Source organism: Lucilia sericata, unplaced genomic scaffold, assembly GCF_015586225.1.
Source record: "Lucilia sericata isolate MDLA Ls3-8-SP2 unplaced genomic scaffold, ASM1558622v1 Contig000012F_arrow, whole genome shotgun sequence".
In the NCBI taxonomy this organism is placed as follows: domain Eukaryota; kingdom Metazoa; phylum Arthropoda; class Insecta; order Diptera; family Calliphoridae; genus Lucilia; species Lucilia sericata.
The window spans coordinates 275,488-301,082 of record NW_023994051.1 but is presented as its reverse complement, the minus strand read 5'-3'; the positions used below and the strand labels follow the sequence as shown (position 1 = coordinate 301,082).

At 30.0% G+C, this 25,595-nt stretch overlaps 1 protein-coding gene across 11 annotated transcripts in view; it reads right to left on the bottom strand.

Moving 5' to 3' along the window:
- LOC119604035 (serine/threonine-protein kinase Doa) overlaps positions 1-25,595 on the bottom strand; it is a 193,369-nt gene that overhangs the window by 29,189 nt on the left and 138,585 nt on the right. Inside the window, exons 1-2 of one of the 11 annotated variants that reach the window (XM_037956487.1) lie at positions 23,285-23,356; positions 14,561-16,392 (exon numbers count right to left, since the gene is read on the bottom strand). The exons of 3 other annotated variants lie outside the window; for them this stretch is intronic. In XM_037956487.1, the coding sequence (XP_037812415.1) occupies positions 14,561-16,327 (1,767 nt within the window). In that variant the 5' untranslated portion in view covers positions 16,328-16,392; positions 23,285-23,356. 7 more of the 11 variants (XM_037956478.1, XM_037956370.1, XM_037956380.1 and 4 more) reach the window with 7 other exon arrangements.

Below are 25,595 nucleotides of genomic sequence, written 5' to 3'. Positions count from 1 at the left end.
AATGTTTTCTTAAATGTATTTATTTTTGTTGTTGTCGCTGTTGATTTCTATTTTGATTTTTGTTGTTGTATTTTCACAAAATTCTTTATTTTGGCTAATCTTTTGCGTCAATTGTTTTCAAATAAACCACAAAAAAATATATTTATTAATTTTGAACTATCAAAAATGAATAATAACAAATATTATAGAGAAAAGATTAAGTAGAAATCTTAAGTAATTCATTTTAAAATTTGATAATTGTTTAATAATAATGATATTAAACAGTTAATGAAAACATTTTTGAAACCCCTGATTTGATTTTGTTGTTTTTACAATTTAAATATTTGTTAATTTTTTCTTTATATAAATTTAAGATGATTCACAATTGCAACTATTTAAATTGCAATTCTTTTTAATGCTTTTGGTCTTTTGTTTGTCAAAATTGTACATATTTTCTTTTGATTACACTTATTAGTGACACGACACAATTTCCGCCATGAAAATTTTAATAAATTCTTTTTTTTATTTTAAAAAACTTTTCACTTTAGTATGATTTTTTTAAAATTTTTGTTTTAAAATATTTTTTATATATTTAATATCAAATTTTGCTTGTTTCTTTTTTTTTATTTTATTATATTTTTTTTAAATTCAAATAAAACCGCAAAAATTTATATCGTTTACGAATTTGGACACGTTTTACACAATACTAAATAATACCAAAAATATTTGTTTCTGTTTTCAAAAATTTTTATAAATTGGCAAAATATACACTCTCATTAAGAAAATGCTGTTTTTTGTTTCAAAACGAGCAAAATAGTTTTTTTTTTTTTTTTTTTTTTGAAAAAGAAAATTCAATGAGCAAGCTCTTCGAAAATTGAGAAAATTTAACTCTTTCACCATAAATTGTTTTTAAGAATAATATTAACATTAACATTTTAAAAATCTCTTATCTCAAAATGTTTTCTTAAGAGCCTTGTTATTTTTTGATTTATTTAAGAGTTTTTTGTAGGCATTTTTTCGATCTTTCGTTAACAAGGTCATTTTAGCCCGTAAATTGTTGTGTTGAGTAAAATTTTTCTTTTTAAGAGTTTTTCAATATCGAATGTTAAAGGTGAAAATTAATTTTAGAAACAAGAGCAAAATTTAAAGTAAACATTCTTTTACAAATTGTTGTCAGTTAAAGTTCAACAGAATTTTTTTTAGGGAAGTAATTTAAGTGAAGCAAAATGTTTGCTTTTGTATACAAAATTTAATTAAACATAATTATTTTATTATTAAACATAATATATTTATTTTATTATTATTTTAAGCACATAATCCCCCATATTTCTTCCCTTGAATTTAAATTGTGTGAATTTTTTGGTATACCAGTTTTTACTAACAAAATCAACTATTGTGAATGAACAATTTTTAAATCTTAAATAAAATTTTACTTGAAAGATGTTTCTTTTTATTTAATTCTTTCCTAGAGAGTTACTGGCTTATTCATAAACATTTATCAATGGTTTATATGAATATTTTATTTACAAATCTTTGATAAAAGTGTATGAATAATACCCTTAGAGATTTGTAAACAGTTCACAAATGTTAAGAATAAAATCAACTATTGTGAATAAACAGTTCAAAAAACATTCTTGTTTAGAAAAATTTTAAATTAAAATTAAAAAAATTTTCGATACTATTTACAACGTTACCTATATTTTTTACATTCCTGTTCATTATGAACTACGAACTTGTTTACCTAAGAGCAAACAAGCAGAAATACAAGCCGATGCAAAATGATCGGCGGCGGCGGCTTATTATAGAAAATATCGGCGGCTATATTTTCGGCTCAATTTTTCTTCAAAAATTGACCTATACGCGTTTATTATATTCAAAAGTCTCTGTATAATAGTCTGTTATATAGAAACCTATCTCTATATAAGGTTTTTCTACAAAAAATTTACATTATTATAGTAGTTATCACTATTTTAATATTAGCACAATATTGTGTGTCAATTCTTTTCAATTAGCCATAAGAATTTAAAAAAGTGGCAACTCTGTTCAAATTGGTGAAATTATTTTCTGAAATACATGTGCGATTTCAATCTTTATCCGCGGCTACGTTTAAGCCGAATTAGCTTTTGAGCCGAAAGAAGTCGACGGCGGCGCGGCTTGGAAAATATTACGGCGGCCAGCCGCTGTCGATTTGAGCCCTCTCGGCTGGTCATCATATGAATTTGTGGAATTTAACGTGAACTCTTCATTCAGAATAGTTTATTTTGTTTGTAACCACTGTGAATCATTTACAAAAAATCAAACGCAAACAGTTTTTTCTTTTGCAAGAAAAAATATATGAACGAAAGCGAAACAAATTAAGACAAGTAAAAATTTATAGTCGGGCATAGTCGACCATATGATACCCTACACCAGTGATTATGTAACAAATGTTGATTATTTTTTAATAATAATGTATTTAATGTCATTTTTACCTTAATTCAGAAGTATTTTAAAAATTTTTTGACAAAAAAGGGATTTTCTAAAAGAGGGGTTATATGGGGCTGGGAGGTTAATATGGTCCTATTCTTATAAATTTTGGTAAAGGGATTTACGCTCATATCAGTTATTTATGCAGAATATCATCGTGACATTAGTGTTTATAAGTGAATTTTGACCATCAAGTCATCAAATGAGTCAAATGAGGTCCGATCATAACTAAAATCAGTAGTATCATTAAGACTGCTGTAAAACTAAGTTTTGTCGATTTATGGAGTGATACAAGAACATTTAACATATTTATGAGCTCAAAAGACCTATTCGGGAGTACAGTTGTAAGGGGGCTAGGTGAAAGTGATTCTGATCAGGTATACTTGAAGGTGGGTGTAGGACCAATATATAGGCTTCGTCCTTAGGTCAAAAGAAGAGTATGTGCCAAATCAATTCATCTAATTATCTTGAAAATTGCGACCTGTAGAGAGGTTTATATGGACACACAGATGGACGGACATAGCTAAATCGACTCAGAAAGCGATTCAAAGCCGATTGACATACTTTAAGGAGGGTGTACGACCAATATATTTGGGTGTTACAATCATCAGCACAAACGCATAAAACTCTACCCATTATAATGGTTTTGAATATTTGAATTCTTTTTCTCCCCCTTTACAACTACACCCCTGTATGAAAAGTAATATTTTAAATTGCCAAAAAATATTAAGTGTTGATTTATGGTAACATTAAGAAAATATTTGCCACAAATTGTGTGCTTTTTAATTTTTATTTATTTTATTATTTACTAAATTGTAAATTGCCAACTGCAATCAAATCTCAACGATTTCACAATAACAAAAAAAAAAAAAAATCATAAACAAATGCACATGTTTGCAACAAATTCTATTTCAGTAATGGAGAATGAAATACAATGTATTTGAATGAAATTCATATCCGGTTTATGTCACGTCAAAAAAGAACTGCCTTGACCTGTTGCATAAAGAGAATAAATAGCAAATATGTGTGTGGTTGTGTATTCATAATAAGAATTCAAAATGGAATTGAATGAAAAATGTTTTCCGCTAATAATGGGTTAATTAATTTATTTTATATATACGAATGCCTTTTCTGTTTATTGTATTTAAACAAATCTGTTCAATGTTTACATGAAAAAATCTTTTGGCATTAAACACTTAATACCCCCTAATAAATACAGAGACGATTGTTTAGAAATGTTTTTTCTTATCTATCTTTATGGTTTTCACAACTAAACAAATAATGCAGAGGGGGGGGGGGGGGGGGGGGTAAGGGTATTTCTAAAGGGGGAAATAATTTTGAACTTAACGTAAAATTTCCAACTGGGTTAACAATATTATAAATTACTACGTATTTATACAAATCTTACCAACATAGATACTAACCGGAAAATCTCATCAAAATCATCAACAAATTATATTTTCCCTGACACCAGAAAAGTAATTTCTAGGAATTTTAAAATAAAAACTTTTACTTTTGTTTATTGACAAGAAAATTGAACACATGTTTGTGATAAAAAAAACCCCATCCTTCCCCTAGAAAAATATTAAGATTTTCTTAGAAATACGTTAAGAAACAAGAACTGCAATAATCAGCATTTCGTAATGATTGATGATGTTATGTTTGTATAAATTAAAAAAAAAAAAAAAAAAAAAACAATTTTATGAAGAATTATAATGACACTTTTAATACCAACAATACAAATGTACATAAAAAAACATTTAAAAAATACACAAAATATTTACGAAAAAACGTAATTAACCTCAATTTTTGTTTTTGCTTTTGGTTTAAGACAAAATTACAATATTGTTGTTGTTTGGCAGGTAAATGTATGAATGAAAAATATAAATATTCTTTAAGATTTCCTATACATTTAGATTTACTCAATTAATTTACTATACAATTTTCATAAACAAATTTATATTCATCTTTCTCTTTTGTTAACTTAATTTTATTTAATTATTTTATTGGCCGCCTAAAAGTAGTCTTTACATTTGTTTGTTTTTAAATTTATTTTCTTTAGTAGAGATTTTTTTAAACGTAAAGGTCAGCTGGTTTGAAATAAAAAAAATTTTAATTAATATTTTTTTATAGTTAAAGGATTGTGTTTTGCCATCAAAATATTAATTTTTGAAAAATTTTCTAAAAAAATAAAGAATGTTTTGAGAATGAGTTTTTCCGCAATAACTCGTGGGAAATTTATTGTCATTTTTACATCAAAGGAAAACAAATTTTAAACCACATATTAGTCCTAACAATAAGCAATCATGAATAACTACAACAATCTAGATCTGACAACAAATGTTGCTAGGAATAGCAATGTTGCTAAACACTTCGGAAACAAATTAATAGTGTCTTTTTTCGGATCAATGCAACATTTATTTTACTTTCTTATTTTCAACATGATTCTTATCTGTAGTATTCCTTTTATGTTAAAACTCATTTTTGTTAAAATTTTCTTGAAAACCTAATAATGTTTCGTTATCCTTTGATCTAATCTGATATCTAAACTGGTGTATTTGCTGGTACTCTAGCGAATATTTTTTCATTAAAATAATTAAAGGCTTAAAATTCCTGTCGCTTAAAAAAAAGTAATTTCTAAAAACTAATACATTTAAGCCTCTAGAGCGTATGATTATTACTAATTTGAAATTACCACCACAGCGTATGATTACTTTAATTATAATTAGGCAAATGGATTTTTATAAAATTTTTAAACAAACCATTTGAAATCAACTAAGAATATTATATTCGACTATGACGTATTAATTAAGAGAACCTTTTATGTGGACTTGGGTGTACCTTTGGTCTGAGCTGTTATGTATTCGAGGAAATGAAAATGTATTTTTATTTATAAACAATTGAATGATTTTCTATAAGAGGCTTTTTATGGACCGATCCTTATGAAATTTGGTAGAGATCTTAGTTCATAAAACAAGAAGTTATAGTCGGGCGAGGCCGACCATATAATACCCTACACCAGTTATAAAAATAAAATGTGATTTAGTGTTCATAATAAAGCAGTAAAGTTGAATTGTACCTTGTCTCAGATATACTTTAGCCATTTTTCTTAAATAAAATTGTGTACATTTAAACCACATTTCGAAGGGGGCTTTGTATAGGGGCTAGGATCAAATAAGGCCCTATGATCAAAAAATTTATCAGGGTCATGAAGGCCAGTATAGAACTTTGTTTTGCAGCTTTTTGTCAAGATACGAGTATATTGAACGAAGGGTTCAGTTGTATGGGGGCTAGGTCAAATATTGGACCGATGTTACCTATTTTCAATAAGATTCGTATCTAGTACAATAGAAGATTATGTGCGACCTGTACTTTTATTACAAGGTTTACAAGCCCTTTTCGGCGGTTCAGTTGTATAGGGGCTAGGTGAAATAATGTTCCGATCATAACCATTTTCAATAGGCTTTGTCACTGAGACAATAGAAGATCATGTACCAAATTTTATTCCAAATCTTCAAAAATGCGACCTGTAGTTTGATTACAAGGTTTACATGGACGGACGGACACAGCTAAATCTTCTCAGAAAATGATTCTAAGCCGGCTGGTATACTTTAAGGGTATATGGTCATAAGAGTATATGACCAATATTATTGTGCGTTACAAACATCAGCATAATCCTAATATACCCTCCCCACTAAAGTGGTGTAGGGTATAAAAACATGTTATAAAGTTAAGAACGTCAAAGTCATTTTCTAAAGTACACCGACTTTGTCCAGTTTTAGTAAAATTTCAGACTTCTAGCTTCTGCTTATCGTTTTTAAACAGACGGTCATAGCTAGACATGGCTTAAATGACAGACTGTTAATGCCCAAATTATTTATATTCCAATTTTAGCCACTAATTTCATAACACTATTAAAAGTCAATCATCAAACATGGAATAAACTAAAGAAAAATAACCTCTTAATAAGCTAATCATCAGCATTTCAATATTTTCCTTTACTACCATCAACACTAATGAAATCAAAATTTTCGCACCATATGCAAAAATAAAAAGAACAATTTTAATAAAATAACAAAATCATAATTTTTGCTAACCGAAGAAAATTATAATTTACAAATAAAGAAAGAAACTATAAAAATTAAAGAAAAATATACCAAACAATTATAGTTTTTCAAAAGTGACTAATCATACACATACAGAAAGAAATTGAAAATTTAAATAATATAATTTTGTAAAAACAACAAATGATTGAGGATTTTCACAAAACAAAATAACACACACACAAACAAAACTGTATACATATTAGAAATCCAAAAATGAACTTCGCTTTTTGCGTCTTTTAAATTCAATTATTTACATTACAAATTTAGTTTTTTTTTTCTTTTACTAAAACCAAAATAAGGAAAAAAAAATTAAAAGAAAACAAAAAAAATCAAGTGTTTTGAAAATAAACTAAAGCCAGAAATAAATTAAAAAAAAAATATATTGTTTACATTAACATTGCCTATGCCGCCAGCCAGTGTTTTTTGTCTTCTTCTGTATTTTACAAAATTGGTCATAATAGTGGCTAAATTAGACACATGTGTCTAATTTAATGTAAAAGGAATAGTAGTATTTTGGTTATTTTTTAAATAAATACACACACTCAAGAGAAAAAAATCATGTTTTCTGCAGCTTTGTTGCAGAAATTGTGTTGTGCTAAAGCAAGTGGTTATTATGACTCAAAATGAGGAAAACCACACATATACAAGAAAAATATTGAGGTAAATTTAGTTACAAAAAGAAAATTTAAAAATGAAATGTATTTTTATAATTAATTAAAACCAACCTAAAATTATACGTCATGTTTCTTTTTTCTTTCATTTTTGTTGTTGTTGTATATGTTTGTCGTAAATTCAATATTAATCATGCCGCCGTTTGTTTAAGTGATAAAAACTAACGACATAATTTTATAATAATTTATGTTTTAGTTTATATTTATTTCAAAAATATTCGAAAATTTTGTTTTTCTTTCTTTAAATTGTAATGTGATCAAGGTGGCGTATGTTTTATATTTATTTTGTAATTAAAATAATCATACGTTGTGTTGACCATTTTTAAATTAATAATAGTCATACGCTCTAGGGGATTAAATGCTTTAATTGATTTTTAAATTACTAATGTTAAGACGCAAGAATTGATATTTTTAAAGAAACAGATATTAAAAAAAAAACACAAGACTTGTTGCTGTTTGATTGTTTGGCAACTTTAATGATAGAACCGGATAATTGTAATATAGCAGCTAATAACTGCGATCATTAGCATTGGAAAAGCAAATTTTTTCATTATACCCTACACCACTATAGTGGGGAGAGTATTATGCGTTTGTGCTGATGTTTGTAACCAAAAATATTAGTTCTATACCCACCTTAAAGTATACAAATCGGCTCAGAATCACTTTCTGAGTCGATTTAGCTCTATGTCCATCTATGTGTCCATGTAAACCTTGTGCGCATTCTACAGGTCGCAATTTTCAAGATAATTAGATGAAATTTGGCACAAACTCTTCTTTTGACCCAATGGCTAAAATCGATCCATTATTTCGTATAGCCCCCATACAACCGTACCCCCGTATAGGTCTTTTAAGTTCATAAATATGTTAAATATGTTCTTGTATCACTTCAAAGTCGGCAAAACTTAGTTTTATATAAGTCTTAATGATACTGCTGATTTTAGTAATGATCGGGCTTCATTTGACCCTATCCCCCATACAAAGTCCCCATCAGAAAATTACTTAATGGTCAAAATTCACTTATAAACACTAATATCATGATGATGAATTGCAAAAATAACTAATGGAGACGTAAATCCCTCTACCAAAATTTATAAGGATAGGACCATACTAACGCCCTACCCCCATATAACCCCCCATTTAGAAAATCCTTTTTTTGTCAACAAATTGTTAAAATATTTCTGAATAAAGGTAAAAATTAAATTTTTTATATTACTGGACTGATTTGATATCATGCCACTATGGAAAAAAGGATCTTAAGTGGCATTTAAGTAATAATGACAATTTTGTACCACGAGAGGCAATTCCACAAAACTGACTAGAACTTCGACATGTGGAAAGAGTCCAATATCTCTTCTAAAAAGAACTAAAGAAAGTGAAACACTTCGTTCAATAATGCAAGAGAAATAATTAAAAAATCTTTAATGGAAGGATTTCCAGAGAATTCAGAGGATACATTTATAAATACCAATATTTTAAATGTTTAAAAAAGAACGTAAATTTTCAAATCTTGTAAAAAAAAATTATAAAAACGTTTGTTTTAAAACATTAGGAATCTATAAATACAATTAACCAAATTTTAAAATATAAAAAAAATGTTTTTTTTTTTCTTTATTTCTGAAAACATTTTAAATCACAATAATTGCAACGCAATTTCTTTCTATATTTGTACACAGCAATAGCGATTTCCACAAATAGCAATTATTAAAAATTAAAAACAAAACATTTAAAATTTATGTATTTTAAATACATTTTGGAATTTCACTCAGTAAATCCTAAAGTGCCGCAAATATCAAGAAAAAACAGTTCATTGAACATTAAAATATTTGCAATTTCACATAGATAGTAGATAGAAAAGAAAAAAACCCTGACAAAAATTAAGACAAAATAAAAGTTTTTAATATGCAAAAAACGTTTAATAAACAGATTTTCAAAAAAGGAATTATTATGATTTGCTATTATTAAATAAATAGAATTGAATCATAACAATTATAAGATTAATATGAAAACATGACAAATATTAAAATAATAAGAAAATAAATATTTAATTTCTTTTTCTTAACCAGAAAAAAAAAACTCCCCCAAAAATACTCATACCCAAAATGCACTTAATTAATTAAGTATGCCAAGCGAGTCTAAGATGTTGTTAAACAAAAATAATAATAAAATTAAATTGAAATTTAATTTCAGCGTAACAATAATTTCAACACCGACAGGTGTCGAACACCAAAAAGTAAAAATAAATAAATAATAAATTTAAACAAAAAAAAAGGTTCAAAAACCTTTTAATTAAATAAGGAATGCATTTATAAATTATTGTAAATTTTAGTAAATTTTTAAAATAAATTTAAATTGTTAGAAGAAATAAACATGCATGCACCTTAATAGTTTCTTTGTTTTAGTAGAAAAAAACTTGCAAGTTGTTGCAGCCACAGCACATACACAAAGAACACAAGTTCGAATCTAACGAATACAACAGAGTGGCAGAAAAAAAGCATTTGACACAACAAGATGAAACGCGCTTTTTTTTGTATTTGAAAAAATTTCAAGAATCTACCTCGACATAGTGAAGTCCTAGGGCGGATTTAGACATTTGATTGTTGGTTTTTGTATGATTCAAAATCATAGAATTACTTTGCTGTAAAGGATGTTGTGTTTGCTGTGGTTGTTGTTGCTGGTGTTGTGACACATGTTGCTGATACATTAAAGGTTGATGAAATACTTGCGTGGTATTGTTTATTTGTTGCTGAGCTTGTTGAGACTGATAGAAATTTAAGGCCGATGCTGAAGCCGATTGCATCAATGGATTATGTTGTTTATTTTGTTGGGGTTGATGTTGTAAAATGGGCACAAATTGTTGTTGATAACGATTAAACCCTACACCACCAGCAGCAGCCGCTGCAACATTTGTTTGAGTATTCTGTTGATTAGGTTTGTGTTGATAAAACTTTTGTTCCATAGTTTTATTGCTGTAGAAAGGATCAAAGGTTTGTAAAATTTTACGTTCTTGTTGTGGCTGCCTGACATGATGTTGAGGCATCATGTTGCCAAAGTTATTTATCATATATTGAGGTTTAGATTGTTGCTCCATAACGGGCGGTTGACCCAAATGCATTTGCAAGGCAATGGGTTTTTGCACCGCTGAAAATGAAGCCGAATGGCTTAAAGGATTTTTCGTACGCGGCTGATAAACAAAAGCTGAAGGTTGTTGTTGTTGTTGTTGCTGACTCACCAAACACTGTTGCTGATTATTATATAATTGCTGCTGCTGTTGTTGTTGTTGCACTTGAAATTTGTTCTCTTTATTGGGATTCTTTTGCAAAAAGTCCGGTTTAAATGTTGACAACGTGGCCTGCGGCTGTACAGGTTGAAAATGTTGCATTTTCCTTGCTACATTGTTGACAGAACCAGATTGCTGTAGTCTTCCTGTTTGCTGATAGTTAGGATCATTAGTATTGCAAGCAAAAGAAGTCCAATTCAAAAATGTTTTCTTTTGTTGCGGATAGCTGGGCTGTACATTAGTCATATTATTGGTTTCAGCAACATGTTGCTGAGGTATAGTTTGCAAGAGCTGAGGCCTTTGATAACTCGCCATGGGTATTTGAGATGTTGAGTTCGATTTGCCAATAGGATAGTTTTTCTTCGTAGGTAATTGAGTCAAATTCGTAGTGGCCACTGGGATTTGTGATAAATTCTTAGTTATGTTGCCGGATGTAGTAGTCGATGTTAATGGTTGAGAGGTTAAATTTTCACTAACCTTGTGGTTTGTTGGTGCAGTGCTTTGAAGATTCGACAAAGACGAGGTGACGTTGTCATTATTTATTGGCTCTTGTTTAACATTCACTTTTTCGGCATTTAAATTATGCGCTATTGTTGGTGTTGATATTGCGGTAGAAACGCTGCTTGTGGCATTTGTCGTTGTTGTTGTTAACGCTGACGTCGTAGCTGACGACGTTGTTACGTTCTGTTGAGATTTTTTCATTATATCATTGAAACATTTCTCTATTTTATTGTCAGCGTCTTTTTGACGCTTTGACAATTCTAAATTGGCAGCACTTTGTGTTTTTGAGATCTTGTATTGACCCACTCTTGGTAAACTTTCTCCCTGGCCAGAACCATTTCCAATACAACTTATACCTTGAGCACTATGGACATTTGTAGCTTGGGTTTTTTCTTGAGTGGCTGGTATATGAAAAGATGAGGTCAATTTGGTTAATTGTGGCAAGTGGGTAGTGCAACAGTTTGTAACTGTAACACTACTTGTACTTATAGTACTATTACTTTTTTCCGATTTACGTTCCAGGGAGGGAGAGTCAATATTAGTTTTGGCCACATTGTTGTTAGCAATATTTTTGCTTAAAGACTCTTTAAAATTTTGTTTGTTTTGTTGTTTCTCTACTTGCTGCTGTTGTTGTTGTTGCTGCTGCTGCCTTAACATCATGATTTCATCATTTAAAGCAGTAGTACCCTTCAATTCATTGGCATTTGATGTTGCTGCAACATTTGCCACCAAAGAAGTTGTCATTTGTACTGGTTGCTTTATAGATTGTGATGAATCACTAGACGTCTGTTGCTGCTGTTTGGTAGCATAAAATGGACTATATTTAGGAGCTCCATAAACATTTGAACTTGATAGACTTTTTAATAGACCTCTAAGAGGATTGACTGCAGATGTCTCATTCGTTTTCGGTGACGACGACGACGAAGTCGCTGTGTCATAACATGACGCAGACATTGTCAATGAGTTGTTTACTAGAGGCTGATTAATTGGTTTGAATGAAGATCTATTAATAACATGATTGCCTTCATTTGAAGGTTTGGGATCAGGTGGCAAGAGAATAGCACTATTTGAGGTACTACGACTGAGAGAAGGCAAATGTTTCATATAACAAGGTATATGCGTTTTACTAGTCGATCTACGCAGATTGCTGTTAAAGGGTACATGTGTAGAGGAGTTGTTATTAAAGGGAGTTTGACCTACAGCCTGAGGCACATGTGTCATTGAGACACTTTTATTTAAAGCTGTTACTGGGGCAGCAGCTATTTTTAGAGGTACTTTACTAACAAAGTTTGTAGAATTTGTGTTTGTTTCTACCGCTTTTGGTGAGGAGGGTTCATTACATATTAATTTATAGAGATCTTCTTTGGTTACTGCCTGGCGTACTTTCATGTCCAGATGAGAAAGCGAAGCATTTTTCTGCAATTTGTTGGGTTGCTTGTGTAGTTCCTTTTGAGCCGCTTCTGCTACTGTGGGGTCGAATATGGCTAATTTTTTGGCAGTTTGAGCATCCACCTTTAAGGGAGCTCCTGCAGCGCCCACCGTGGCATTACAAACTTTGTCAAAATTCCATAAAGTGCGTTTGGGAGTTTGTCGTTTTTGGTTTTGGGCTAGATTTTCTGTCCAAAAATCATTTAACATTTGTTTGTTTAAAGACAAATTCGAGCCACTGAGTGAGGAATTCTTTTCCTCCGTTAGCGGCTGATTATCATAATAGAGACTTCTCTGTAAAGCTGGTGAAGCTTGCTGCATAGAAGAGCTGCTGTATGGCATATTAGAACTGGAAATACTCCTTTGTAATTTGGGTTTTTGCTGGAATATGGAGGGATATTGTATGCGTGTTTGATTGGCCACATTGGGAGGTATATGAAAGTTAGTAGAAGAGGACTTGGTAAGGCCATTATTATTTCCTATTGACTCTTGAGTTGGCAACACAGTTTTGTTCGGTACCTCTCCTATGACACTTTGTTGAGAATTAGATTTACTTAGAGGAGCCTGCCTCTTCTTGAGTTTATCATATAAATCTTCACACTCTTGAAATTCCTGATGCAATTTACGATCTAACTCACTGTAGTCGGGTAAACTTTTCAAATATTTATTCATCATTTCAATTTCGGCATCATAAAATGAGGCATCCAGTTTTGAGGAGGCTTGGACTGCAGCTGTTTTCTCCTCCAACTTTTTTTGTTGGGCTAATAATTTATCCAAATCGATTTCATTAATTTGATTGATTGATTTCTCCTGTTGAGATTTTTTGGGAGAGGAAGATATTTGAGGTTTTTGTGTTTTCGAGCCAGAGACTTCGTTTAGTAATTTATGGAGATTGCCGCTTGATGACAGTTTCGGTGCCCTAGAGGGTAAGGGAGGTGGTGGCGGCGATGAAGAGGGTGACGATGTTGAGGATGATAGTGATAAGCTAGAAGCTGGACTAGAGGCAGTAGCTGCTGCCATCATTCTAGGTGGTACCGCCGGTATGGTTATTGGTGTAGATGTATTGCTGCCCGTGGAGTTGGCATTATAAGCCAAGGGATAATGTTTCCTGGGCAAAGGTGGTGTAGATTTTGGACTTACCGGTGGTAGACCTCTATTCTTGCGCAAAGCCAAGGGTGAGGAGATGGGTGATCTTAGGCCCGATTTGGTTTCAGCTTTGCTAGATGTCATAACCGTGGCCATTTGTGGATAGATCATTTGATAGGTTTGCTGAGTATTAGCATCCCTGATATTTTGTTGTTGCTGTGCCGTTGACTTTTGCATGTTTGGCATTGTTACTTGCGGCTGGTTCACAAGATTTTCTATAGTTTCAGCATTGTTTTGCTGCAGTTCACTATTATTGTGGTTGATTTCTGTTTTTGGGGCAGTTTCTACTACTTCTATTTTTTGTAATTTATTATTGTTTTTGTTTTGTTGGTTATTGCTGCTGCTACTGCTGTTGGTGGTGGCTGTGTTGGAGTTTGTTTTGTTATTTGTGGCACTAGTATCATGTTTATTCATTGGCGTTTTAATATGTAAAAATTATATGTTGATTTTTTTTTAATTTGATTTCACTATTTTTTAGTTTGAGGTTTGACCTTTGGGTTTTTATTATTTGTTTTAGGTCTGAGCTGTGGTGTTTTAAATAATTAAGATCTAAAATTTGAGACGCGCGTTTAGTTATGGTTGTAAATCGATTTTTATGAAATTATGTTTATTTTAAAAATAATATGTATATCTCAAGCATTCGAAATCCAGATTTCTTAGAATTTTTTACTTAAAATTCTAACATTCTAACATAAAGTATTGTAAAACTTTTCAAGTTCCCTTTATCTGCAATCTTTTTAACTATAGTGTAAGTTTCTTGAAATTTTTTCTTGCAACATTTAAAGAAACAATAATATTATTATTATTATTGAACGTACAACAAATGATAATACACAATATAATTTTTCTTTTAATTTTTACAACAGAAACAAACGAATACTAATGAGAACAATGACAAATGAAACACTTTCAGTGACACCAATTGACAACCACATTGACATTTGAGACAGGCGACCAAGACCACGAAGAAGACATAGAATACGAACCCCAACTTTCATAAGATGTTCCGGTAATTTGCTATTTTTGGGCACAATATACTTTTTAATTATAATAATTTTATCGCCTTCAATTTTCTGTATGGTGATGGGTACTCCAGGCATGGGACGTTGTGGCTTGCCGGGTGTTTGAGGCACGGGATGTGCTACTGCCTTGGGTGTTTGTTGGGGACCTGTTAGTATGCCTCCTGGATTTGGTTTAGCCGCTATAGTGGCAGATTTTTGAAGTGGTACAGGTTTGGGTTTAGGTTTTGTTGTCGTATGATGTTCAGAGGGTTTGTAGTCTTTGCCATCACTGCGTACAATTGATAGATGATACAAGGGTTTGTCGTCGTCCAGTATACTCTTTTGAGGCACTTGTTTTTTCTCCACCTTGCGCAATACCACACCCAACATGGGTCCTTCATTTTTCTTAACAGTTATATGGGTTCTGGGTGGTGTAACCTTTTTTAAATTTACTCCCAATTTTACACCCACCGGTGGTGGGGTCTTGGTACGATGTACTTGCTTGCCTGCGGGTATCTCTCTATTTATAGTGTCATTGACTATTTCTTGGATTTCTTCTTTAGTGAATTCTTTTTCTACTTGGGGATCAGTGTGTAGCACAGGTTCTGGGGCCACCAATGGTGAGGGACCGGGAAATAGTAAAGACAAACTGCTTCTACGTCTTTCCATATTCGGTGCCGAACTGGTTTTTGCCAAGGGATATAAAGGAGGTGGAGTAGGAGGTAATACCACGGTGGCAGAGGCGGAAACCTCACTTATAGCACTAGAATTGCTGTTATGACGACTGGTATTTTTACTTGGATTTAGAGATAATGACACAGAAGAAACACCACCAGCTGCTGAGCCCAAACTACTAATGCTGGATGAATGTAAACGTTCGGGTGCAGCACTACGATCATGAAACAAACGCCGTTCATCTAGCAAAGAATCCGAACGTCTTTCTCTTGAATTTTCACGATCTCTACGTTGTTTTCGCATTAACTCAATAGAGTCCATTAGTAATAGATTCTTTTCTCCGGTCTCATGTAGAGAATTATTTGAAGAGGCCTGGGAGGAAGTAGCACCGCCTTTGGGAGAAATTGAATCATCTGAGTTTTGCAGCAATAGAGCATTTGCTGACACAGTTAATTGATTATTCGAACGTTTGTTTTCAGTCGTATTCGTTGTCTGAAGCGAGAGAAAATGTTCCTCCATACCCTCGTCTAATACAGAGGGTAAAGATGTTATGCGATCTCTAGGAGCCGGTGAAGAGGGTAATAATTTTACCTTTGCATCTAAATGGGCCTCACCAGGACTGGGTGAACGTGAGACCTGATAAGATTGATTGGCACTATTAGTATTGCTATCAGCATAATCCATAACGATTTCTGGAGTTTTGGGCATTTGCGACATATTTGTTGCAGCAGTTATTAATGGTGTTGTTGGTGCAGATACTGTTGAATTGGCAGGTGTTTCATGATTGAAATTAAATTTGCTGCCGCTTGTTTTAGGTAAAGGTGTGGCTGGGGCACTTGCCACTTTAACTGGTTCGCTAACTTTTGTTAGGGCGTTTTTAATATCTAAAGCTGCAGCAGCTCGTACAGCTGCCAACTCTGTAGCTGTCATTTGTTTAACACTCAGACGACGTTTTTCATCGTAAATATGTATTTGAGTGCTGCTGCCACTAGCACTGTCTCCGCCGTTACTGTTAGGCGTCGACCCAAGGTCAGGACAACCCATAGCGATCAATTCGCTAAATTCGTTGGTGGACATTTTTTATATATTTTTTTTTTTTTTTTCAACTAATAAGACTTTATCTCTTGTTAATTTTTTTTTTGCTGGTAAATTGTTTAAAAGAATAAACTTATATTGGTATTAAATTTGTTTGTACGTTCAAGGTTTTTCTTTTTTTTTTAAATTTTTGATTTATATTTATTAATAAATTCAAAAATTTAAATATTGTAAGTTGTTGCCTGTTATTATTTTTATTATTTTATTTAACTTAGATGTGTTTTTAGTATTGTTTTCATTTATTAATATTTATTTTTAACTTATATTTATTTTTTTTTTTCTTTAAAAAATCTATTGATTATTCAATCACTTGGCAATTTGTTTCTTCTATATATTTGTTAATTTATTTATTTTCTTTAGTTTTCCTTGCAATGCGTTTGCTTTTCTTTACAGCTTTTGATAAACTAAAGGTGTTTCTTAATGAGTTTTCTAAAAAAATAATTTTTGTTAATTTTTTTTTTTTTCGCAAAAAAAAACAAAATTTATCTAAAAATTATCTACGCATGACAGACGTTTAAATTTTTTAAGATTTTTTTTTTTTGCATGTCAAGTAATTCAATGTCAATGTTTTTTAAAAATTTTTGCTGTTACTTTTTTTTAGCTTTGAACATTTTTTTTTCGATTTTTTTTTTTTCTTGGCAAAAGATCATCTCTCGATCGGTGTAGTTTTCGTTGTTGTCGTTAATGTTATTAATTTGTTATTTGTAAATACTAGATTTATATCTTTTGAAATACATATTTCTAAACGATTTGTTGAAATCTCGTTCGCTTTGCTAAACAGGGCGCCATTATTAATTAAAGTCTATACTAAAATTTTCTAGTGATAAGGTCAAAGAAATTAATAAGATTGCTGATCGATTGTTAAAGAAACGAGATTTTCTTTTAAAATGTTGCAGAAACAAATGTTGCGGAAACAAATGTTGCTAACTATGCAAAAGTGCTTACAAGGAAAAAATAGTACTTAAATTTTGTAAATAAACTAATTTATTTAGACAAGGTTGCAATAACTTCTAATTAATTTTAATCAGAAACTTCAAATAAAATAGTAACTGATACTAAAATGGAAGCCGGCAACATATTGCAAAACAATATTGATTATATAAAGATCTGAAATTTTTGTATTTTATACAAATTTCTGATCTAGTTTTCTTAAAAATATTTAACACAAAAACAATAAATCACTCTGGTTGCTGCTGTTGTTGTTGTCTGGCACATACTAAATTGCATTTAAATTTCCTTTAAAACAATGTTGCAAATTAAGTGGGCTAAAATCGAACCAAAACAATTTATTTAAATTGTTTTTAGTCTTTTTTTTTTTTAAACTTTTTTCTTAAGAAAAACAAATGCATTTACTTTCATATTAAATCAAATATACATATACAGCTGTTTTCTTTAAACAAGAAAAATACAGCTGGATTTTTTTGCCAACAAAAAAAAAAAAAAAAAAATCAATAATTTTATGAAGATCATAAACATTTTTCCTAAATATATATAAATGAAAACAGCACATAAAAATAAATAATAATAAATAGAAAAAAAAAAAAATAAACACACACGATAGGAAAAAATATTGTTTTGAACGTCACTCTTTGAAAAAAAAATGTTTCTTGTTTTTTCGTTTTTATCTTCTTGCAGTATGTATATTCAAATAAATGTTTGTTGAACAAATATACAATTATAAGTAGAGGAAAAAAGATCAACAGGCGGTGATAGATTTTGCGAAATTCAGTTTTATTTTTAAAAATTTCAAAATATGCGGTATTTTAATGCACATCTTTTTTTCTTTTCCTTTAAAAAAAGAAATAGGTTGTTCTAAAATTTTTGTTTGTTAAAATTTTAAATTTATTTTATTAGAGACACAGAAAATGTTGTATTTTTTTAATTGGAGCAAATATTTGGGATTTTTTTTATATAATGAGAAATTATTAAAATTATTATTTTATTCTATTGTTATGTTTAGCATTATTATTTTTTATTATTTCTATAATTTTTCTATTACTATCCGGGAAAATTTGTTTAGTTCCACAACTAGTTACAAGTAACAAAGAATTTCATCTGAAAATCAAATAATAGGTATTTAAAAAATATAAAAGAAATCCTTGTGATTTTTGTTAGAGTTCTATAGAATATTTGTTTAATGTAATTTTGAGAGAAATATGCCGGTATGTTAAAAGCGAAATTGATTATGGAATCGAGGAAGACTTTCATCTCAAAATGAACACTGAAAACAATACGATGTTCATATCTATGAAGAATTTCTAAAATTCGTAAAAAAAATTTGTCCAGTAAAATAATGCTTTTTGATATCGAAAAGTAACCACCAGACATTTCTGGTATTTTTTCTAACTTATAAACTTTTGATAAGTAGTCGATATAGTCTAGTCTATAGTCTAATCTTTAGCATAGTCTATAGTCTAATCTATCGTCTAGTCTTTATAGTCTAGTCTGTAGTATAGTCTATAGTCTAGCCTATAGTCTAGTCTATAGTCTAGTCTATAGTCTAGTCTATAGTCTAGTCTATAGTCTAGTCTATAGTCTAGTCTATAGTCTAGTCCATAGTCTAGTCTATAGTCTAGTCTATAGTCTAGTCTATAGTCTAGTCTATAGTCTAGTCTATAGTCTAGTCTATAGTCTAGTCTATAGTCTAGTCTATAGTCTAGTCTATAGTCTAGTCTATAGTATATAGTCTAGTCTTTATAGTCTAGTCTTTATAGTCTAGTCTGTAGTCTAGTCTATAGTCTAGTCTATAGTCTAGTCTATAGTCTAGTCTATAGTCTAGTCTATAGTCTAGTCTATAGTCTAGTCTATAGTCTAGTCTATAGTCTAGTCTATAGTCTAGTCTATAGTCTAGTCTATAGTCTAGTCTATAGTCTAGTCTATAGTCTAGTCTATAGTCTAGTCTATAGTCTAGTCTATAGTCTAGTCTATAGTCTAGTCTATAGTCTAGTCTATAGTCTAGTCTAGTCTATAGACTGGTCTACAGTCTGGTCTATAGTCTAGTCCATAGTCTAGTCTATAGTCTAGTCTATAGTCTAGTTTATAGTCTAGTCTATAGTCTAGTCTATAGTCTAGTCTATAGTCTAGACTATAGTCTAGTCTATAGTCTAGTCTATAGTCTAGTCTATAGTCTAGTCTATAGTCTAGCCTGTAGTCTAGTCTAGTCTATAGTCCAGTCTATAGTCTAGTCTATAGTCTAGTCTATAGTCTAGTCTAGTCTAGTCTATAGTCTAGTCTATAGTCTAGTCTATAGTCTAGTCTATAGTCTAGTCTATAGTCTAGTCTATAGTCTAGTCTATAGTCTAGTCTATAGTCTAGTCTATAGTCTAGTCTATAGTCTAGTCTATAGTCTAGTCTATAGTCTAGTCTATAGTCTAGTCTATAGTCTAGTCTATAGTCTAGTCTATAGTCTAGTCTATAGTCTAGTCTATAGTCTAGTCTATAGTCTAGTCTATAGTCTAGTCTATAGTCTAGTCTATAGTCTAGTCTATAGTCTAGTCTATAGTCTAGTCTATAGTCTAGTCTATAGTCTAGTCTATAGTCTAGTCTATAGTCTAGTCTATAGTCTAGTCTATAGTCTAGTCTATAGTCTAGTCTATAGTCTAGTCTATAGTCTAGTCTATAGTCTAGTCTATAGTCTAGTCTATAGACTAGTCCATAGTCTAGTCTAAAGTCTAGTCTATAGTCTAGTCTATAGTCTAGTCTATAGTCTAGTCTATAGTCTAGTCTATAGTCTAGTCTATAGTCTAGTCTATAGTCTAGTCTATAGTCTAGTCTATAGTCTAGTCTATAGTCTAGTCTATAGTCTAGTCTATAGTCTAGTCTATAGTCTAGTCTATAGTCTAGTCTATAGTCTAGTCTATAGTCTAGTCTATAGTCTAGTCTATAGTCTAGTCTATAGTCTAGTCTATAGTCTAGTCTATAGTCTAGTCTATAGTCTAGTCTATAGTCTAGTCTATAGTCTAGTCTATAGTCTAGTCTATAGTCTAGTCTATAGTCTAGTCTATAGTCTAGTCTATAGTCTAGTCTAGAGTCTAGTCTATAGACTGGTCTACAGTCTGGTCTATAGTCTAGTCCATAGTCTAGTCTATAGTCTAGTCTATAGTCTAGTCTATAGTCTAGTCTATAGTCTAGTTTATAGTCTAGTCTATAGTCTAGTCTATAGTCTAGTCTATAGTCTAGACTATAGTCTAGTCTATAGTCTAGTCTATAGTCTAGTCTATAGTCTAGCCTGTAGTCTAGTCTATAGTCCAGTCTATAGTCTAGTCTATAGTCTAGTCTATAGTCTAGTCTATAGTCTAGTCTATAGTCTAGTCTATAGTCTAGTCTATAGTCTAGTCTATAGTCTAGTCTATAGTCTAGTCTATAGTCTAGTCTATAGACTAGTCTATAGTCTAGTCTATAGTCTAGTCTATACTCTAGTCTAGTCTATAGTATAGTCTATAGTCTAGACTATAGTCTAGACTATAGTCTAGACTATAGTCTAGTCTAAAGTCCAGCCTATATTGTCAAGTTTTCTAGTCTTTCCCATGGTCTAGTCTATAGTCTAGTCTATAGACTACACTATAGTATAGTCCATATCCAGTCTCTAGTCTACATCCAGTCTATAGTCTAGTCGACATCCAGTCTATAGTCTAGTCTAATCCAGTCTATAGTCCTATATTCTAGTCTATAGTCTAATCCATAGTCTAGTTTATAATCAGGTCTATTGACTAGTTTATGGTCTAGTCTATAGTCAAGTCTAAAAACAAAAATAAAAATGGGCAGATAGCAAATTTTTTACTCTCTGTCATTCGCTGATCTACGTACATATACATATGTATATGAAAGCAAGAGAGTTTATGAAGTATACCAGAGAGTTTTTCTGAATCCTAGGATCAAATTAGGACATCCAATCATCTCTGGTTGAGAAGTAATTGGATCAAACAATGCTAATACAACTGTATCGCTTTATTTATCTGGTCTTTGCAATAGTTTAGTTTGAAAGGAGAATGAAAAACTTCAACAAATCCGATACCGGCCCCCTACATATTGATCCTGTACGTAAATCCTTAATTTTTGTTTTAAGTCTTTTTTGTAAATACATGTGAATTGTTGAAACCAGTTGTGGAACTATTTATATATTTTTTTTTTATAATAATTATATTTTTTTTAACTTCAATAATTCTTCTTTTAATTCACAAAGAAAGTAAATGTTAATGTTATTTTTCTTAATTTTAATATATAAAATATTTTGTTTTTAATTTGAATGAGAATTATTGAATGATTTATTGAACATTTTTCAAATGACCTTTGGTTTTGTATTTTCGCAATTGTTTTTTTTTTTTAATTTCAATTGATTTGATTTCAAAAAAATACATAGTATTTGCAATTTTCATTACAATAAATAAATATTTAAATTAGTTTTTGTTAATTTTTATTCCAATTTTATTATTTTTGAAATTACTTGTTTTGATGAACATTATTTTTAATTATAATTTTCACTATATGGTTATTTTTTTTGTTTATTTTTCTCGAGTTTTTTTTCTCTGGTGGTGTTGTTGTTGTTGTTGATTTTAAAAATAGTTTTGTATATAAATTAAAAATAACTTTGGCTCATGATCATCATGATTTTTATGCGAAGAGCAACTTCATTATGAACATTATCATTAGCATTGTGTTTGATCCCGTTGTTGTTGTGGAAGATGTTTATGTTTATTTTTTTTGCTCTCCAACTTAGTTTTCTTTTGTAAATATTCCAGAAATCACACTCACAACACTTTATCATATTTATTTTATTGGGAAATTTTTTTGATTTTTTTTTTAATTTTTTATTTAGTTATTTTCGAACGTTTTTTTTTTTTAGTTAATAAAAAAATGCAAAACTTTGCTTTTATATGTGTTTTTTATTTAGTTTAGACAACAATTTTGTTTGGTTTATTGAGATTTTTTTTATATAAATTATTTTTTATAGTACGGTAGGGGGCGACTATTTGGCAACACTTTTTTTGTGATTTTTTTTACGAAGACGAAACAAAATAAATACGTCAATTAAAATAGAGTGTTTTGTAGATTTAGTGAAATGTACCAAAAATATGTTTTTTATTCTAATTTATTTTTTTAGTAATTTCTCAAGACACTTTAAGATTTTTTTTTTTTTTAAATTTCATTCTGGGGTTGGCAAAAATCATATATAACGTAAAAATTTAAATTGTTTGAATTTTGTTTTTTTACTTTGTCGTTTCGTTTTTTATTTATTTCAAAATCCTACCAACAAAAATAGTTGTTTTTTGTGTTATTGTTGTTGTATTTAAAATAAATTTTCTGGGTTATATCACCACTTATTTAAGTAACCAAAGAATAAATATACGAAATTTGTATATAGATACGACACACGAATGAACGGAAAAAATTTTCAAATTAAATAAAAAATAAAACTGAAATAAATTTTTCCATAACATGAAAAATTTTAACACAAAAATCTGTTTAATTCAAAACATGTTTCCACTTATTTGATTTTTTTTTCTGCTCAAATACACCTGCACAAAGATTTATGTCTTCAAATTTTTCTTTATGTTGTTTAAATTAAGAACACACGATTTCGCAACATCTGCCGCCCAATTTATATATAAATATATATTCCAAAATTTTTATTTAGTATTCCATTAACACTTTTTTTTAAGTTCAACAAACATTTACACAGAAAATCGAAAACATAATTTTTTTTATAAAGTTGTAAATTATTAAATAATTAGATAAAGTTTATAAAAAAGAAAAAACTATAAACATTATGCCATTTCAACACCGAATGCTTGAGTTTATTTTTAAAATAAACCATATTAAAAAAAACAATTTTTTCTTTATAATTTTTCCAAATTTCACACGTCGGAAGCAGATATAGTAGGAAAAATAAAATAAAACTAAATATTGAAATTGAAAAAAAAAAAAAAAACACACACACACCACTTGAGTTTTAAGGCCACCGCGCTCGACAGACACAACCGTCTAATGAAGATTTTAATCTTCGTCTGATTTAAGATTTTCGAAAATGAAAATTTTTATAAAGGTGTAAATAAAATACATAAAGAATGAATACAAAACAGCCAAACAACATCATCAACTAAAATACTCAACTTTCTTTAGGCTTTTCCGCTCTTCGAAAAATTGGAAAATTCGAAAACGAAAAAGCAACACAAGACAAAATCGCAAGAAATATACAAATTATTTCGAAAAAAACAAATTTTGTGTTTTTTTCTTTCTATAAACAAAACATTGAAAACTAACTATATACGACAACAAGAGATTTTTACAAAAATATATAGAGTATGGTGGTGCCACCACCACCAGCCAAGCCAATACAATTTTTTTTCAAAATAGTATACAATTTAAAAAAAATTAAGAAAACTCATAAAAACATGCGCGCGCATCTAAATTCAGTCATAATATAGCACATTTACAAGTTCAATTTGACACATGACAGTTTGTGTATTTGACTTTATAACCATTTTCAAAATACTGACGTCACAATCTCTTCGATTGCTCTCTCTCTCTCTCTCTTTTTTGCTGTCTTTTTTATTATTTTGCAGATTTTCTTCAAAATAGATCAGATATGAAAGAACAATGAGGATTATATAGTGCTTTTTTACAGTATTTAACTCTTTGTATTATTTAAATTTTATCAAATTATTTTAACTGTCAATTACTTATAAATCTGCAGTAAGGCTTTTCAGTTATAAACCTGCGATCAAGTGATACTTAAACCATTTATTGTTAAATAAAATTGTAAACATTTAAGTCATATTTTGAAGGGGGCTTTGTATAGGGGCTAGGGCCTATAATTATAAAATTCATTAGGTTCATCAAGGTTAGTATAGTACTTGGTTTTGCAACTTTTTATCGAGATACGAGCATATTAAACATAATTATGAACTTAAAAGCCCTATTCGGCGGGTTCAGTTGTATGGAGGGTAGGTGAAATAATTTTCCGATGTCATACACATTATCTATTCGGGTACAATAGAAGATAATGTGACAAATTTCATTGAATTATCTTTAAAATTGCGACCTGTAAGGTTTACAAGCCCTATTCGGGGGGTCAATTGTATGGGGGCTAGGTGAAATAATACCCTTATCTTAACCAACAATAAAAGACAATAAAAGATCATGTACGAATTTTCATTGAATTATCTTCAAAATTGCGACCTGTAGTTTGATTACAAGGTTTTCATGGACGGACGGACAGACGGATGGACATAGCTAAATAGACTCAGAAAATGATTCTAAGCCGATTAGTATACTTTACTCAGCACAAACCCAATATATCCTCCCCACTAAAGAGGTGTTGGGTATAAATATTAATTTTGAATAACAAAACTTTTTGATATAACTAAAATAAAGAGAAGCAGGGAAAAAGTTAGAACCAAAAAATGAGATATTTGAGCTGTTTCAGTTGTCAGCGGATTTATTAAATACTAAAAATTTCTATAATTCTAGAGGTTAAGTTTAAATTCTTTTCTTTAATATAATTGATATCATTGAAATAGAAGAGTATGTCTTAGAGAAAAGCAAACACTCTTATACAATTTTGAAAATTTTTAAGAGAAGGAAAATTTTGCGATTTACTAAAATTAACTAAAAAAGCTATTATATTTGTAAAAAGTTTTTTAAATTTTTTTAATTCATGAAAGCTTTTTCAACACCCTGTGTTTGGAACTTTTCAATATATATTTAGACGTATGCATTTGGATCTGTTCCTTTGTAGCAAATTATAGAAATTATGTAAAATATTAAAAGCGAAGTAAATTATATCAATAATATTCAAAAAGTGCTAACTCATTATTGAACCAAAGAGGTTTTGAGGGCAAATAATAACTTAATGCATTCTCCATGTCTGGTATAAATTTGGAATAAAAATATTAACTTTAGAGCTTTTGTATCTACTTTTCTCCCACAGTAATATTAGAAAATTTTCTTAAAGATTAACACGTTGACGTTAATGCCGTCTATAGAAGTCAAGCACGGAAGTTCGTACATTCAAATGACGTCTATAGCGGTCATATGGAGTTACTTTTTAAAATATTGATTTCAGTGTAAATATTAATTTTTTGTTTAAAATTCTTTAAAATTTTTTGAAGAATAACATAATGTACTAGTAAATTTTAACGAAGTATGGAAATATTTCAAAAATTATTTTTTGATAGATCATCAACGTGTTATTATTAACTATAATATATCTGCATAAAAAAATTGAATTTAATTTTGGAAATACATATAA